Source organism: Jaculus jaculus, chromosome 7 (assembly GCF_020740685.1).
Source record: "Jaculus jaculus isolate mJacJac1 chromosome 7, mJacJac1.mat.Y.cur, whole genome shotgun sequence".
In the NCBI taxonomy this organism is placed as follows: domain Eukaryota; kingdom Metazoa; phylum Chordata; class Mammalia; order Rodentia; family Dipodidae; genus Jaculus; species Jaculus jaculus.
This window is the reverse complement of record NC_059108.1, coordinates 49,918,628-49,934,727: the sequence shown is the minus strand read 5'-3', so window position 1 is coordinate 49,934,727 and position 16,100 is coordinate 49,918,628. Positions and strand designations below refer to the sequence as shown.

At 42.3% G+C, this 16,100-nt stretch overlaps 1 protein-coding gene across 3 annotated transcripts in view; it reads right to left on the bottom strand.

The window, feature by feature from the left end:
* Faxc (failed axon connections homolog, metaxin like GST domain containing) overlaps positions 1–16,100 on the bottom strand; it is a 66,962-nt gene that overhangs the window by 36,715 nt on the left and 14,147 nt on the right. For all 3 annotated transcript variants that reach the window (XM_045155190.1, XM_045155189.1, XM_012949246.2), the window contains one exon: positions 7,346–7,542. In XM_045155190.1, the coding sequence (XP_045011125.1) occupies positions 7,346–7,542 (197 nt within the window). The remainder of the gene's footprint in view (positions 1–7,345; positions 7,543–16,100) is intronic.

The window sequence follows — 16,100 nt, the reverse complement described above, 5'->3', positions numbered from 1 at the left end:
TCTGCCCACTTATCACATGTGCTGAATCTTTTATCTTCTGCCCTCCTATGTACTTCCTCTACAATCACTGAGGTTTTTTCACTCATACCCAGCAGTTCAAACTCACTCCTAGATGTATGTTCAGCCCAGATCTCAGTCCTGAGATCCAAGAGTCCCACTTAAATGAGCTTCAAGAAACACAAACCATATTTCCAAAATTGGACACATCATCTTTGCTTCCTTCAAACCTGATGTTTCAGAACCCCAGGAATTATTCTTCATGAATCCCAGGAGATTTTTTTCACTGCTCCTATAGTCGAAACCCTATATGGTCTGGCCTGTCTCAACCCCATCTCTCAACACTACCTCTGTGGTGGTTTGATTCATGTGTCCCCATAAACTTAGGTATTCTAAATGCTAGTCTCCCCAGCTGATGGCAATTGGGAATTAATACCTCCAGGAGGCAGTGTATTGTTGGGGGTGGGCTTATGGGTATAATAACCAGCTTTCCCTTGCCAGTGTTTGGCACACTCTCCTGTTGTTATTGTACACCTGATGTTGGCCAGGGGGTGATGTCCACCCTCTGTTCATGCCATTGTTTTCCCTGCCATCATGGAGCTTCCCCCTTGAACTTTTCAACCAAAATAAACCTCTTTTTCCCACAAGCTGCTCTTGGTTGGGATATTTCTACCAGGTTTTCAGAAGGAATGTGGAAGGATTTGAAAACTTGGCCTGAGATGCCTTGCAATGCTGTAAATACAGCTTCATGGACTATTCTGGTCAGAGTTGAAAGACTCGAATGCAGTAAGAACTATGGACTGTGAGGTTTGATTTATGAGGGTGAGAAAGACCTTTGCTTAGACTAGGCTAGCAGTTTCTGTGAGAAGCTTGCTGTTATGTCCATGTCCTAAGAAGTTGTGCAGGGTTACTTTGCATAGAAATGAACTGGTGTGAGCAGAGGTATATGGCACAGAAAAAATGAAATCTTTGGGTGAACTGCTGCAATCGAGAGATTACAACCTTTGAGACTGGGCCAACTGACCTGCACTGGGGCAATGGGAAGAATGTAGACTTTTTTGGAGGGGACTGAGTGCTCAAGAAGTGTCCTATTCTTCAAAGTCTGCTTTATTCCCTCCTAGATTAACAAATTATCACCCTACCTGGTATTGTAGAGTATAAGAAATGCAGGAAAGAGAGGGTCATTGAGTTTGCAACACGATCTTTTGTTTTGGAAATGGCCATGGGCAGGGTGAAGCAGGTTTGCTGGTTGCCTGCATAGAGACCCCATGGGGCCATGAGGATGAATTGCAATGGAGACCCAGTGGTGATGCCAGGACCACAAAATGGCTGCTAAGGAAAGCTGCCGGCCCCTGGAAGAAGTTTCCAGGACTGTGAGTAGCCTAGCTGGAGGGGCAGAATTGGAAGACCACCGACTTGTTGCTGGTGTTAGAGTTATCAGACTTGGAGATTTGTCACTGGCTAGAATTGTAAGACTTGTAGTTACAGAGTTCAGTGTTTGCCCTGTTTAAATCATGTATTGCTTGAGTATTTCTTTGCTATGCCCAATGCCATCTTTTGCAGTGTAAATGTTTATTCTATGCCATTTTGGGTTTGGGGGTATATTTTTGGCATTATAGCTCAGTTAAAAGACCTTGGACTATGGGGATGTTTGAACATCATTGGAATTGATAAAAACTATGCAGACTTTTAAAGTTGGAGTGAATGCATCATATTTTCTATCATGTACGGATATCAGTTTATGGGGCTCAAGGGTGGAATGTGGTAGTTTGATTCAGGTGCCCCCCATAAACTTAGGTATTATGAATGCTAATCTCCCCAGCTAATGGCAATTGGTAATTAATGCCTCCTGGAGGCAGTGTATTGTTGGGGGCGGGCTTATGGGTGTTATAGTCAGTTTCCCCTTGCCAGTGTTTGGCATACTCTCCTGTTGCTATTGTCCACCTGATGTTGGCAAGGGGGTGATGTCTACCCTCTGCTCATGCCATCATTTTCCTCTGCCATTGTGGAGCTTCCCCCTAGAACCTGTTAGCCAAAATAAACCTCTTTTTTTCCACAAGCTGTCCTTGGTTGGGTGATTTCTACCAGAAATACACATCTGACTGCAACAATCTCTAAATGCTATGGCCAGACAGAATTACATGTTACCTCCATGCTATAGACTGAATCCCCAGTGCAGTGGTATTGGGAAGTGAGGCCTTTGGCATCACCCTCATGAGTAAAATTACTGTAGTTAGAAGACCCCATAGAACCCCCTCACCCCATCTGCCTTGTGAGGTTACACTGAGAAGGGAGCTGCCTGTAGACAATGAATTTGCCAACACTTTGATCTTGGCCTTCCTAGCCTCCACAACTATGAGAAATAAACTATTCATTGTAAGATATTATTCTGAATACAAATAATTTTTCTAAAAATAAGAAATTATTTTGTTATAGCAGCTTGTATAAACCAAGACCCTTCCTAAGCACCTCCACCTAAATGCTAAACATTTGCAGATACTGCTCCCTCTGTTTGGACATCCTATTCTTCCCCTTCCCTCCCCTCCCCTCAACACCTTCATCTCTCCAGCAAGTGTTTGCTGCTTTTTTTAGGCTCTTCAACTCTTTCCCATGCCATGACCATCACAAAGGCTTGATATCTTCCTCCAACCTGACAGCCATTTTAAGGTAGGGACATGGCACCTGGCCACTGGTAGTGATTCACCTCTTTCACTGAAGAATGAAGTACTTATTGAATTCAAAAGAAACAACTACTGCTGTGAACATTTCTAAGGGTTAGCGACTACTTGAATGGAAAAATGGTGAGAGCAGTACCTTTCCAGAATGAAGAGGGGACTGCTACTCTTCAGGGTTCAAGACTCTTCCCTTTCCACTAAAAGCCACAGACAGGGAATCATGAACTATTAATGGGGGCCAAATGGGGAAAAGAGCAGACAAAATAATTAATTCTATTTCAGAGAGTTGAGACACTCATTTTTCTTTATCACAGCTAATATATGTGACCCCTTTTGCAAAAAAAAAAAAAAAAAAATGGGTCAACAAGTTTTTAAAAGTTATCCTGGAACCAAATAATAAAACCTGCTCCAAACATTTCTAAAGGAGATCAAGCCAACAGGCAAAGACCAGGCATCCTGGTACATGATGCCTATAATTTTCCAGCACCTAGGAAGCTTAGGCAGAAGGATCGTGAGTTCAAAGCCAGCCTGGTACATAACAAGACTCTGTTTCAAACTCCAATAAGAAAAGGAGGAAGAAATGAATGTTGGTTCCGGATTTGTTTTATTTTATTTTTGTTTCCAGTGCTGACTCAAACCCAATACCTCTCAGCTATATCTCCAGTCCCTCATTCCTGATATTTTAATCAAAATACTTTTCATTAAAGCCTAGAGTGATGCTAAGCCAATGGTAGAAAGCTACAAACTCAGCAAACCATGAAAAAACCACTGAGTCTCAGAGCCTAGACTTACAAGTCATGAGAATGCCTTTCCAGCATTGGGCTACATCCTGCTATCTTTTGCTCAGATTCTAAGAATTTTGTAGTGGGTACGGGAACTTATGATATGTTTCAGCACTATCACCAAGCAAGAGCACTTACTACAGCTAAGACTGATGGGGAAAAGGAAGAAAAGAGAATATATCAATAGAGTTATAATAAAGAAGCACCATCTGGCTTCCATGCATCTTCTTGGCTCTTATCACACACATACCCCACCCCACATTTCCCTCTGTCACTGACACGATATCAAAAGCCAAGCTCAGGCTAGGTTTGTGGCTCAATAGGAAACTGCTTGGCCAACATGCACTAAGTCCTAAGTTCAATACCCAGCACCAAAAAAGGCAAGCACAAAAATTAAATTAGTTCAACTTAGAAATGGATTTGAATTTGTTGGCCTAATACCCACATTTGTATGGGTGAAAATGGAATAATGAAGTAGTCTGAGGGCTGTCCCTGGTGCCTTGCTCTATACTGGAATCTTAAGGTCTTTGGTGATGCCCACGGGGGTGGGGGGGTGAGGGGGGCAGTATGACTCACTGAAGAAGGTATAGTGCTACAAAAATCAATTTCCCTCAGTAATTTGATTCCCTGCCAGAGACATCCTCTTATACCAGTTTCCAAGCACTGGATGTGACTTAAGCACTCAGTAGAGCAAAGGAGATAAGAAAGAAAGGGGCGGGGGGAGGAAGTCTTCAGCTTCAATAGAGCTTTTATAATGTAAGTAGGACATAATTATATAGATTTTAAATGTAAGAGAAGCTACTTTATAGCCGAGTGTGCTTATTTGAACAGGCCTAAGACAAAGCTTCAAACTTATGTGACATCACTTAATGCTGCCAGCTTTATATTAGTTTGGTTTTTGGAGAATTATACATATTTTTAAGATTTCAAGACAAAATAAAATGCCATCTAAAATCCTCAGATCATCAAATAAGTGAGTTACGCATTGTGAGTTAACAGAATGTCTTCCCCACCTCTGTAAGTGCAGACACACCCGGGAGCTCCATGGTCATCCAAGTGAAGCAAGATCTCAAGGAAACTATGATATGCCTGCATACTGAGGTAAGTTCCCTACATTGTGCCCGGGCTTCCATTTGCTATGGTCTGTGGGACCTGAACAGAAAAGCCCAAGGAAGTCCAGGATTCACTGCCTTGGGCATTGTCCTGGAGTGAGGGTCCTTTCTCTAAGATGGCTTAAAGTTCCATGCAGGGAAAGTCTTCACTATCTCCCCAAAGCAAAAGTTCAGCTAAGGGTCCAGAAACTTAAAGAAACACAGAAAGAAAAAAAGAGAGAGAAAGAAAGAAACACAGAAAGTAGCCAGGCACAGAGATACATGCCTCTAATTCCAGCATTCAGAGACTGAGGCAGGAGGCTCTCAAGACCTCATCTTCAAGAAGAAAAAAGAAAAGAAATGTTTGTTTTTCCTTCTATTACTAGAAATGAAAAACCACTGCATATCAAAACTTCAAAAACATGTTTTTTCTAATCAGAAAGTGAATTAAGAGGAAAAAAATTATTCTCTGCTCACCCTCCTTACCCATATCCACTGCCTGGCCTCACTCCTATATTAGCTGGTAGCTGGTGAATACAAGATGGGGATAGGACAATCCAAAGGCAGCACTCAAGAGGCAGAGGTAGGAAAATCACTATGAGCTCAAGGCTAGCCTGAGACTACATAGTGAATTCCAGGATGGGGGTTGGGGGAAACACATATAAAATAATGCACATTCCCAGAGCAAAGGGCTTGAGGGAAATGGGGATTGTGCTGAATCTAAACTGTCTAATCAGCATATATGTTTTCTGAGCCACTATAAAAATTGAAGCATTATAGCCAAAATATCAACTGAAACACAGGTCCTGCCACTTTCCAAACAGCTAACAGTGTGACAGCTCTCCACATCACTGACCTATTGTCAAATGAAGTGAGGCTTTGGGAAGCCCTATCAAAAGAAGGCATAAGGGGGTAGAGGGATGGCTTAGTGGTTAAGGCATTTGCCTGCAAAGCCAAAGGACCTCGGTTCGATTCCCCAGGACCCATGTAAGCCAGATGCACAAGGGGCACATGCGTCTGAAGTTCATTTGCAGTGGCTGGAGGCCCTGGAGTGCCCATTCTCTCTCTCCCTCTCTCTGCTTCTTTCTCTCCCTCTCTCTCAAATAAATAACTAAATAATAAATAAAGTTTAAGCTATTTTAAAAAAAGAAGGCATGAGAATCAAACTAGCCCTGGACAGGCTCTTCATTACTGCACAGCTGGGTTGGAGCCTGGCAAACCAGGGAGCCAGACTCCTTCCCATGAGCCTTTTCCAAGAAGCCACATGAGTCATGCACAGTCACACTTCTTGGTTCCCACTGTGATTTCTGAAAGCATTGTCCCAACAGCTCAGTCAGCATCATATGGACAAGGCCTAGGTTCCTTAAATGCCATGTCTGATCTCTTCCACAGTGATTTGCACCCACCTATACTCTTCTCCCAGACACCTCCTTGCTCAGCCCTCCTTCACTTCCACAGTGAGTGGGGAGAGGAGGTGGAGTACTGGTCAACCCCAAGATAAACTGAGCAAGAACCAGAAGTAGAAAGAAGTAAGTAGAGGTTCATTTAAAAGTCTCAGAGATAGGGCTGGAGATATGGCTTAGTGGTTAAGGCATTTGCCCACAAAGCTAAAGGACCCAGGTTTGGTTTGCCAGGACCCACATAAACCAGATACACAAGGTGGCACATGTGTCTGGAATTTGTCTGCAGTAGCTAGAGGCCCTGGCATGCCCATTCTCTCTCAAATAAATAAAATAAAAGTCTCAGAGATCAGAACAGCAGGTTTTCCAATTAAAAAGAGAACAGGTGGATGACCTAGGGAGTCAATGAGGAAGAATCCCACAATCCACCCCACAGGGAAGCTGTCTCTTTAGAAAAAGCTATTAAGCCATTAACTGGCCCAGGAGAAACAATGCCAAAAGGTAGGCTTAACAAATCCTACTTAACTCTTTGGGACAAGGCAAAGTTTGCAGAATTGGTGAGAAATTTTATGTTATCTTAAGGGATATAGAGAAAAGGGCAGAAGTGCCAGAAAATGGATGGAAGAAAGAGGAAAATACCCCATGACAAATGAGTTTGCAAAGCAAGAAGAACCAGGCTTGATTAATGCATTATGGTGTTGCAGCCAGCTAAAGCCACCATGAGCAGAATAAGGTACAGGACAGAACTGGTCAACACAACTGTGTGATGCTTCCAGCTTAGGGATATTGACAAGAAATCCAGCAAGCAAGGCAAAGAAGCTAGATCCTTCACTTCTGAGACTACCCAAGGAAACTAATGGAAGCTCACAAGAGTGTCATTTATTCCACCTAGGAATTCTCTCCACTCAGTCTTATAACCCCTCCTCCAAGTGTCTGATGCCCCACCCACTGAAACTCAACTAGGAGAGTTCCAGTCTAGGTCAAGGGCCAGCAAACTGTAGCATGCAGACTGAATGTTATACATGTTTAAATGGTAGAAAAATATCAAAATTAGATATGTTGCAGTAAATGAAATGCAAGTTTGTGTCCATAATAAATTTTTACCAGAACACAGCCATTCTTATGCACTGACTTACTACAGATGGCTATTTTTGTGATGAGCTGGGAGACAGGAATACCACTGACAGAGACATGGTCTGGAAAGCCAAAGATATTTACCAGCTGGGCCTCTGCAAGAACATCCATGGAGTTCTGACCAGACACCCAGAAACAACAAACAGAACACAGGCCCTAAGTCAGTCAGCCTTCTCATCCCAAACTCTTAACAAAAATCTTTTGGAAAGATGAACAAGAACTTGGACTTACTGGGAAAGGACAGGCATGTGCCACAGGGAACTCACCAGTAGAAGTGCTCCTCCACCATCTTGGTCACGGCTCGCGACACAGCTCTCTCATGAGGGCCAAGGTTCTTGTTCAGGTTCACTCCCAGTTTCTCTTCCAAAAAGTCAATTATGAACTCTGTGCCAGACACTGTCTCATTATTATATTCAATCCAAGGCATTTTCCCTTGAGCAGACAGCTTTCCACCAAAATAGTTCTGAAGTGCATTTTTAAAGAGAAGAAAAGTAATGTGCTTAAAATTTCACCATATGATTAGCAGAAATGCATTCCAACTTTATGTGAGATTGTGTCTGTGCTTTTAAGTGAAGGAAATCAGCATATAAATTCTTTAAGGCAATAAATAATTACTTTAATGTAGAAGACAAAAAGCTAACTTTTCATTTAATACTAAGGTATCAACTAACTCCCATAAATTCTGCACTGCATTCTATTTTAGACTCAAGTTTATAGGAGGTGAACAGACCCTGAGGCAGGAGGTGGGAGAGAGAAGAGGGCTCTGAATTGGGTCAATCTCGCTACAGCACGTGAACTATCCAAAGGCAGCAAAAGGTAAAAATAAGCCATGAGGCTTATAACAATTTAGCTACTCACCAAAGAACTTGAAATCCAGTGTGTAACATTTGAATGTTTACTGCAATTCCCTGCAAGAAAGCAGTCCCCTAGGTAACACTACTGAGGTATGAAAAATATACTTAGCTAGTGTCTTCTAAAATGTGTAGGTCCCAGGACTCCAGCCCAGACCACTGGCTCAGAATACTAGGGATCATACACAGAATCTTTGTTTTGACAAGCTCCCCTTCAATTTTTAAGCATACTAGAAGCTTACAATGTCTGAGAGGACCTTGATCCCAGAATGAGGTTGAGGGGTCAGAGTCACATACTTTATGGGTGTTTAAAATAACAGAGTGCCATGTATTCTCTACTGTGTAGAAAGTCAAGATTTTAACCACATTGATGGAGGTGGTTCTAGTAATAATTCCATATCTTCAATAACTTTTTTCAATAAATCTAGATCATTTAGGCCCTAGAGTTAACACTTATAAACTTATCAAAATTTTGCTGTCACACAGCTTAAATTAGTGTGATATTACAAATTTTTCTTCATACTTCATACCAGTATAGACCAGATGCTATTGGATAATAGGCAATGTTGGCTCCTGTGGAAGAACTAGTACTCTCCCACATGCTGAAGGGAACTTAAATGTCTATAATCCCAGTCCTATAGGAAACAGGCCAGAGATTCACTGGGTCTCACCAGGCTGACCAAAACGCAGCTTCAGTTCAGTAACACTTGTTTCTCAGGTAAACAAGCAGAAGAGCAATAGAGAAGGAAAACTGACATTGTCCTCCAGCCTGCACAGAAATACTCATGGTCATGCACATCTCCACGCATACATGCATACATGACAGACACCACACATACTACACTTGCATGCATACATGCACACATGCACATGCAGAAAATTAAATATACACCTGCCTTAAAACCAAACTATTCACTCCTAAGCTTCTACCCAAGTGTCAAGAAAGCATATATCCATGTAAAGACTTGTACACAAAGATGTATTGTAGCAGACAATTGCAAGTTGCTGAGATGAACTTCCAGACCAGGCACAGTTAGGAAAGAAGGGATTTACTGAAGCTTACAGATCCAGGGGAAGCTCCATAATGGCAGAAGAAGTTGGCCTGCTTTCACAGGCCCAAGCAAAAAGAAAGAAAAGCCCCAAGCCAAAAAACTCAAAACCTACACCACACACAAGCACGCTTAGGAATTCCAGGCAGAACTCAGGCACTTCCCATATCTTTAAACTGGAATTCCAAATCCACCACCACACCTTAGGGCTGGACCCTAAGATCCACCCAGCGATATCTCCTCCAACAAGGTAACTGGAAATCTAAGCAGTCTTAATAAAACTCTGAATCTATTGGAGGGCATGTATTCAAACTCCTGTCCCAATAGATTTAAAACCATCTCACATTGTTAATTGTACTCAGTCCAATTTCAAAGTCCCCCATAGTCTTTACCAACTTAACATAGCTCCAAAGTCCCAAGTCCCATCTAAGATTTAAGATTGTCTGTTAGCTTTGAGTCCTGTAAAAATCAAACAAGTTATTACATACTTTCAACATATAAAGACACAGAGTAAACATTTTCAACTTCCATAAGGCATAACAAGGAGAGACCAGACCAATGCAAACTAAACCACCATCGTGCAAACATCAAACTTCTGCAGTTCAAGTCCCATACAACCAGTGACTGATTAGTCTCCAGATTTTCCAATTCTAACCCTCCAGCTGGGCTGAGTAACCAGAGAAAACTTCCATTCCTAGCCAATAGCCTTCATGGTAACCCTTGTACAGTCCTAGTATATACAAAACATCTACAGGTCTCTATTCAAAACACAAGCCATCTGCCAATGGCTTTGCCAGTATAGCCATGAGGGTCATCACACCATGCCTATCTGCTGCATCTCAGGAGTGGCTCCTGAAACCATGTGCATTTCATGACCACATCATGCATTTTTCATGCTTGTGAAACCAATGCCAGGTGTGCAGGACACAGCCATATTCTTAATTCAGGGACAAAATAAATCACGACCTTGAAAAGCAGTATCCTTCTCCAGTCAACTTGTTCCAAAAGAATTTGCTTTTTTTTATTATTTTACTTATTTACAAGTAGAGAGAGGGAGATCGAGAAAAGAGAGACAGGCAGAGAGAGAATGGGCATACCACTGCAAATGAACTCTAGACATATGTGCCCCTTGTGCATCTGGCTTATGTGGGTCCTGGGGAATCAAATCTGGGTCCTTCAGCTTTACAGGCAAATGCCATAACTGCTAAGCCATCTCTCCAGCCTGAGTTTGCATTTCTATTATAGTTTTTCCTCAGGCATCCTCTCCATTGTTTTAATGTAAAGCAGTTGGGCCATCTTCCTTAAGATTGCTAATATGTTGACAACAGCAGCTTCAGCAACATAAAACCAGTCTCAGGGCCTGTAATTTTAACTTGCTTGAGTTTTTCTAACTTAAAATCTTAAATCTCTTGGTGCAATATCTTTAGCCAAGCACATCAATCCATTACAAATTCAACCTTGATCAAACTCTCTGGGACAGGTCAGTAGAATGCAGGCAGCCCTTATGCCAATAGCATAGTTCCAGCAAGGTTTTCTGTAGTCTTTCCTTTGCCTTAGAAAGTTTATAATACAAGCCTCCAAGTTCAATTCTCCCTGCACTTAACATTTTTTAACTCTCACAAGAATAGTCCACAATACTTGGCTTACCACTCCAGTGGTGTTTTCAGTTGCAAGCACCAAGTCCATGCCCATTCCTCCAAAACAAAAGTTCCAAAATACCAAAATACACATGGTCAGATTCATCTCAACCACTCCTGGTACCAATTTCTGTAGTAGACAGCTATATCTCACTAAGATGTACTTCCAGGCCAGGCACAGCTATGGAGGAAGGGATTTATTGAGGCTTACAGATCCAGGGGAAGTTCCATAATGGCAGAAGAAGTTGGCCTGCATTCACAGGTCCAAGCAGAGAGAAAGAACCTACATGCCAAAAAAAAAAAAAAACCTACACCACACAAAAGCACAGTTAGGAATTCCAGGTGGAACTCAGACACTGTGCATATCTTTAGACCACCATCACACCTTAGGGCTAGACCCTAAAATATACCCAGTGACATTTCCTCTAGTCAGGTAGCTAGAAATCAGAGAAGCTTTAATAAAACTCCTGACTCTATTGGGGGGCATCTATTCAAACTACCACACTCATAGAAAATTCACAATTATCAAAAACAGAGAAAGTGCCCATTAATAGGTAAATGATCTGGGGGTGGTAGCACATGCCTTTAATTGTAGCAAGAGGGAGGCAGAGACAGGAGGAGCAACGTGAGTTCAAGGCTACCCTAAGAATATATAGTAAATTCCACATCAGCCTGGGCTAGAGCAAGACCCTAACTCAAAAAGCAAAAAAAAAAAAGAAAAGAAAATTAAAAATCATGGCAGTATGCAAAAGCCATGCTCTGCTCCCTCACTGTCCTGCGTTGTCATGATTAGTAGAAGTGATTGGTCAAGAATGATATGGAATGGAGCTGGAGACATGGCTTAACAGTTTGCTTTCAGGTCACTGAGAAGTCAAGCTAGAGCTGAGCTAAAAGCCTCCTCCCGGTGGACCAGCTGTCAGAAAGCTGGAAAAAGCTATGCTGTTTGTAGCTCCATGGGAGAGAGAAGTCATTAATGGTGATAAACAACAGTGGACATTGTAAAGCATTAAGTTTGGCCATCTAAGCCAAATGAGCCAATGGATACAATAGTGGCATGTCTGCTATGAGGGAAATAACTGCTCTCTAATTGGACTGGAGGCCCGCTCAACAGGAGAGAATATATGCCTAGCACTGAAAACCTAGTCAAAAGCCTATGGCAGGGGAGGTCATAAGTCCTAAGGGAATTAATGCCTGTTCTTGTCTGGTTAAATGCATATATTATGCTCAACCAACTGCCCTGTAAGCACTTTTTTTAACATTCCTACCCATATATTAATGCCACACTCACTTTTGGTTAGAGAAGCTTCTCTTTTCAGATGACGATGACCACTGGGAGAACTCAAAAGGCACCAGAGTGCTGAGAAGTTACAGAGGAGTGTTCAGCACTGAGACATCTCTATCACACTATCCAAGGCTCAGGGTCCATTGAGGAAGAGGTGGCAGAAAGAATGTAAGGGCCAAAGGAAGGGTAAGACTGCTTACTATGCAATCTTCCATATATAAAATGGCTGGGATATTCATGACCTCGCAGTGCCTAGTACTACCTACACAGACCCTCATAATAGGAGGAAAAGATGATGACATCAAAAGAGAGACTAAAGCTGGGCATGGTGGTGCACACCTTTAATCCCAGCACTCGGGAGGCAGAGGTAGGAGGATCGCTATGAGTTCAAGCCTACTCTGAGACTACACAATGAATTCTAGGTCAGCCTGAGATAGAATGAAACCCTACCTTTAAAAAAAAAGAGAGAGAGAGAAAGCTGGGTTTGGTGGAACACACCTTTAATCCCAGCACTCAGGAGACAGGAGGATCATCGTGAGTTCAAGGCCACCCTGAGACTACATAGTGAATTCCAGGTCAGCTAGAACCAGAGTGAGATCCTACCTCAAAAAAAAAAAAAAAAAAAAAGAGAGAGAGAGAGAGAGAGAGAAAGAAAGAGACTAATTGAAACACAAAGGGGATATGATGGAGGGAGGGTTGACTTGTGAAGGGGAAAGTGGGGAAGGACAGGGAATTATGTTTTATTGTCTATAATTATGTAAGTTGTCAATTTTTAAAAAAAGTTTAAAGAAAAGGTGCTTGCTTGCAAAGCCTGATGGCTCAGGTTCTATTTCCTAGTACCCACAAAAAGCCAGTTGCACATAACAGTAGATGTATCTGGAATTTGTTTGCATTGACAAGAGGCCCTGTCATGCCCATTCCCTCTCTCTCATTTTCTGTTTGCAAACACATACGTGCATACATACAGTGACGTGTAATGGTAAAAGCACCGCTAGGTAGTAATCTCTTCCTTCAGTGACATGCATCCTCCAGTGCTGGCTGCAAACACCTACCTAAATCGTCATCCTTCCCAAATCGGACTCAGCCCTTGTAGATGATTCAAGTCTTGTCTGTTCTTTTTTTTTTTTTTTTTTTAAGAGAACCCTTGTGATTTCTTTCGTTTTTAAATTTTATTTATTTATTTACTTATTTATTTGAGAGAAAGAGAGAGGGGGGAGATGGGCATGTCAGGGCCTCCAGCCACTGCAGACAAACTCCAGACGCATGTGTCCCTGTGTATATCTGGCTTACGTGGGTCCTGGGGAATCAAACCAGGTCTTTTGGCTTTGCAGGCAAACACCTTAATGGCTAAACCATCACCCCAGCCCTGTTCTTTTTTCTACTCCTTGCCTAGCTGAGCAATCCTGCACTGTTTTCTCTCCTCCTCTGTCCAGAATGATCATTCCTCACATTCCAGAATTCAGTCATAAAGACCCATTTTCTGACTAAGAACAATTGTAGAAACAAGCAAGGGTACTGTTTTCTTGGTGGTGAACCAGGTACCAGCACAAGGGTGAAGGAGATCAACACAGAGAAAAATCAACTCCTACCAAATCAGAGATCCAGAGACCCAGAGGCCCCCAACACCTCATCGCTGAAGCAGACCAAAAATGAACCCAACATGGCTCAGGGAAATTTTGCGGAAGAGGGAGCGGAGAGAATGTCAGAGCCACATGTTGGGACATGATTATGTAGACATTTATCCTACCCATAACTGTGGGCTGACTCCAGAATGTATGACCCATATACCTCAACAAGGAGGGGACAAAGGCAGGATAAGCCTAATAATGGTACCAAATTGACCGTGTTCGCTGAGTACAAAGCTAATTAATAAAAAAATGAAAATTACAAAAAGACCCATTTTCTGTTTCCTGACTTCCTGTGTCCTCCATACTCTCCCCAAGTCCACATTCAGTGCTACTCCACCATATTTCCAAAGGACTTCCATCACAGTATTTAGCAAGGGAAGAACCCCCTGCACTGAAGCAGGAGGGTGGTTGGCAGCCCCATTCCTTCTTTTATACTAGCTCAGAGAAGAAAGTATTTGGAGGGCTCATTTCTTCACGAGACATTACTGGTCTGTTACAACTCAAGGAAACCACCTCTAACACCACCTTCGTGTGAGAACCTAACAGTAAACCCTAAGCCAGTGGAAAGCAACTGCAGGAAAGATAGCAAACAGAAAGGACCTCAGTGTTTGGAGGTACCCAGAGCACCCTCCTTTCCTTTCTTAAATTTCTTGAGGGTCACAACCCATAGCCTGGGCTCCAACCCTTGCCTAGCACAACTTCCCAGACAGGAAAGCTGGCATCCCTGGTAAAAGGAGCTCTCTAACCAAAACACTAAGACACCTGAGAAGTGTAGCCATTATGAGAAAGAAAACATACTAAGTAAGTGTGGCATGAAGCAGAATTAATGGGACAAACCAGAAGCTTTTAGTTAAAACAATAATTATCCTCCAACAGATAAAGAATGAAGCTGGGAAAACTGACTAGTGAGAACCATTTAAAAAAAAATAAGATTAGTCAACTTTAAATCAACACTCAGCCAGACATGGTGGTACACACATGTAATCTCAGCACTTAGGAATTAGAGGCAGGAGAATCATGAGTTTAAGGTCAGCCTGGGCTATACGAGGAAATCCTGTCTGAGAATAGAAAGAATACAATAGATGAAATAAACAACACAATGGATGCAAGAACCGAACAGAACAAAAGTGTGCAGTGGAAGCTCAGAGAAAGAAGCAGAGAACCACAGAGCAGAGCACAGAAGCATAGGAAATAAAAGCAATGGTTCTAACATAAAGACAACAAAGAACGCGAAGAATGGGGGGAGGGCAAATACATTTTACAGGAAATATTTTTATAGAGCGTTAATTTCCTAGATTGAAAAAGACATATAGGCAGGACACGGTGACACACACCTTTAATCCCAGCATTGGGGAGGTAGGAGGACTGCTGGGAGCTCAAGGCTAGTCCAAGACTACAGAGTGAGTTCCAGGTCAGCTTGGGCTACAGTGAAACCCTACCTTGAAAAAACCAAACAGAAAAGGAAAAAAAAAAAAAGATGACACATGGTCCATCTCACCTCAGAATGGCTCTCATCAAAGGACAACAAATTATGGTGAAATATGGGGAACCAGGAACCCTTGTTCACTGCTGGTGGGGGTGTAAACTGGTACAGACACTGTGGAAATCAGTGTGGAGGTTTCTCAAAAAACTAAAACTAGGGCTGGAAAGATGGCTCACCAGTTAAGGTGCTTGTCCACAAAGCCTAACGGCCCAGGTTCAACTCCCCCAGTGCTTACATAAAACCGGATGAACAAAGTGGTACATGCATCTGGAGTTTGTCTTCAGTAGCTAGAGGCCCTGGCATGCCCATTCATATTCATTCATATTCTCTCTCTTTCTCTATGTGTGCATGCGTGTCTCTCTCGCTCTGCATGCAAATTAAAAAATAAATGAATAAGCCGGGCGTGGTGGCGCATGCCTTTAATCCCAGCACTCAGGAGGCAGAGGTAGGAGGATCAAGGCCACCCGGAGACTACAGAGTGAATTTCAGGTCAGCCTGGGCTAGAGTGAAACCCTACCTCAAAAAACCTAAATAAATAAATAAATGAATGAATAAAAATATTTTTAAGAAAAAAACTACCGTATAATCCAGTTACCACATGATCCAACTACACCACTCCTGAGTGTATACCTAAAGGAGTCTAAGTCAACATAATACAAAGACACCTGTACACCCACACATACTGCAGCAGTATTCACAAAAGTCACGTTACAGAATCAGCCTAGGTGTCAATCACAGGGGAATGGATTAAGAGAATATATTATATGTATACAATGGACTTTTACTCTGCCATAAAGAAGAATGAAGTTTTATCATTTGTAAGTGTGGTGATTTGATTCAAATGTCACTCATAAGCATAGATGTTCTGAATGCTAGGTCTCCAGCTACTGGCAATTTGGGAAATAAAGTCTTCTGGAGGCACTGTATTGTTGGGGGCAAGTTATGGGTATTATAGCCAGTTTCCCCATGCCAATGTTTGACACACTTTCCTGTTGCTGTTGTCTATCTGATATTGCCCAGGAGGTGATGTTCACCCTCTGCTCATGTCATCATTTTCCCATCATCATGGAGCTTCCTGCTCAAGCCAGTAA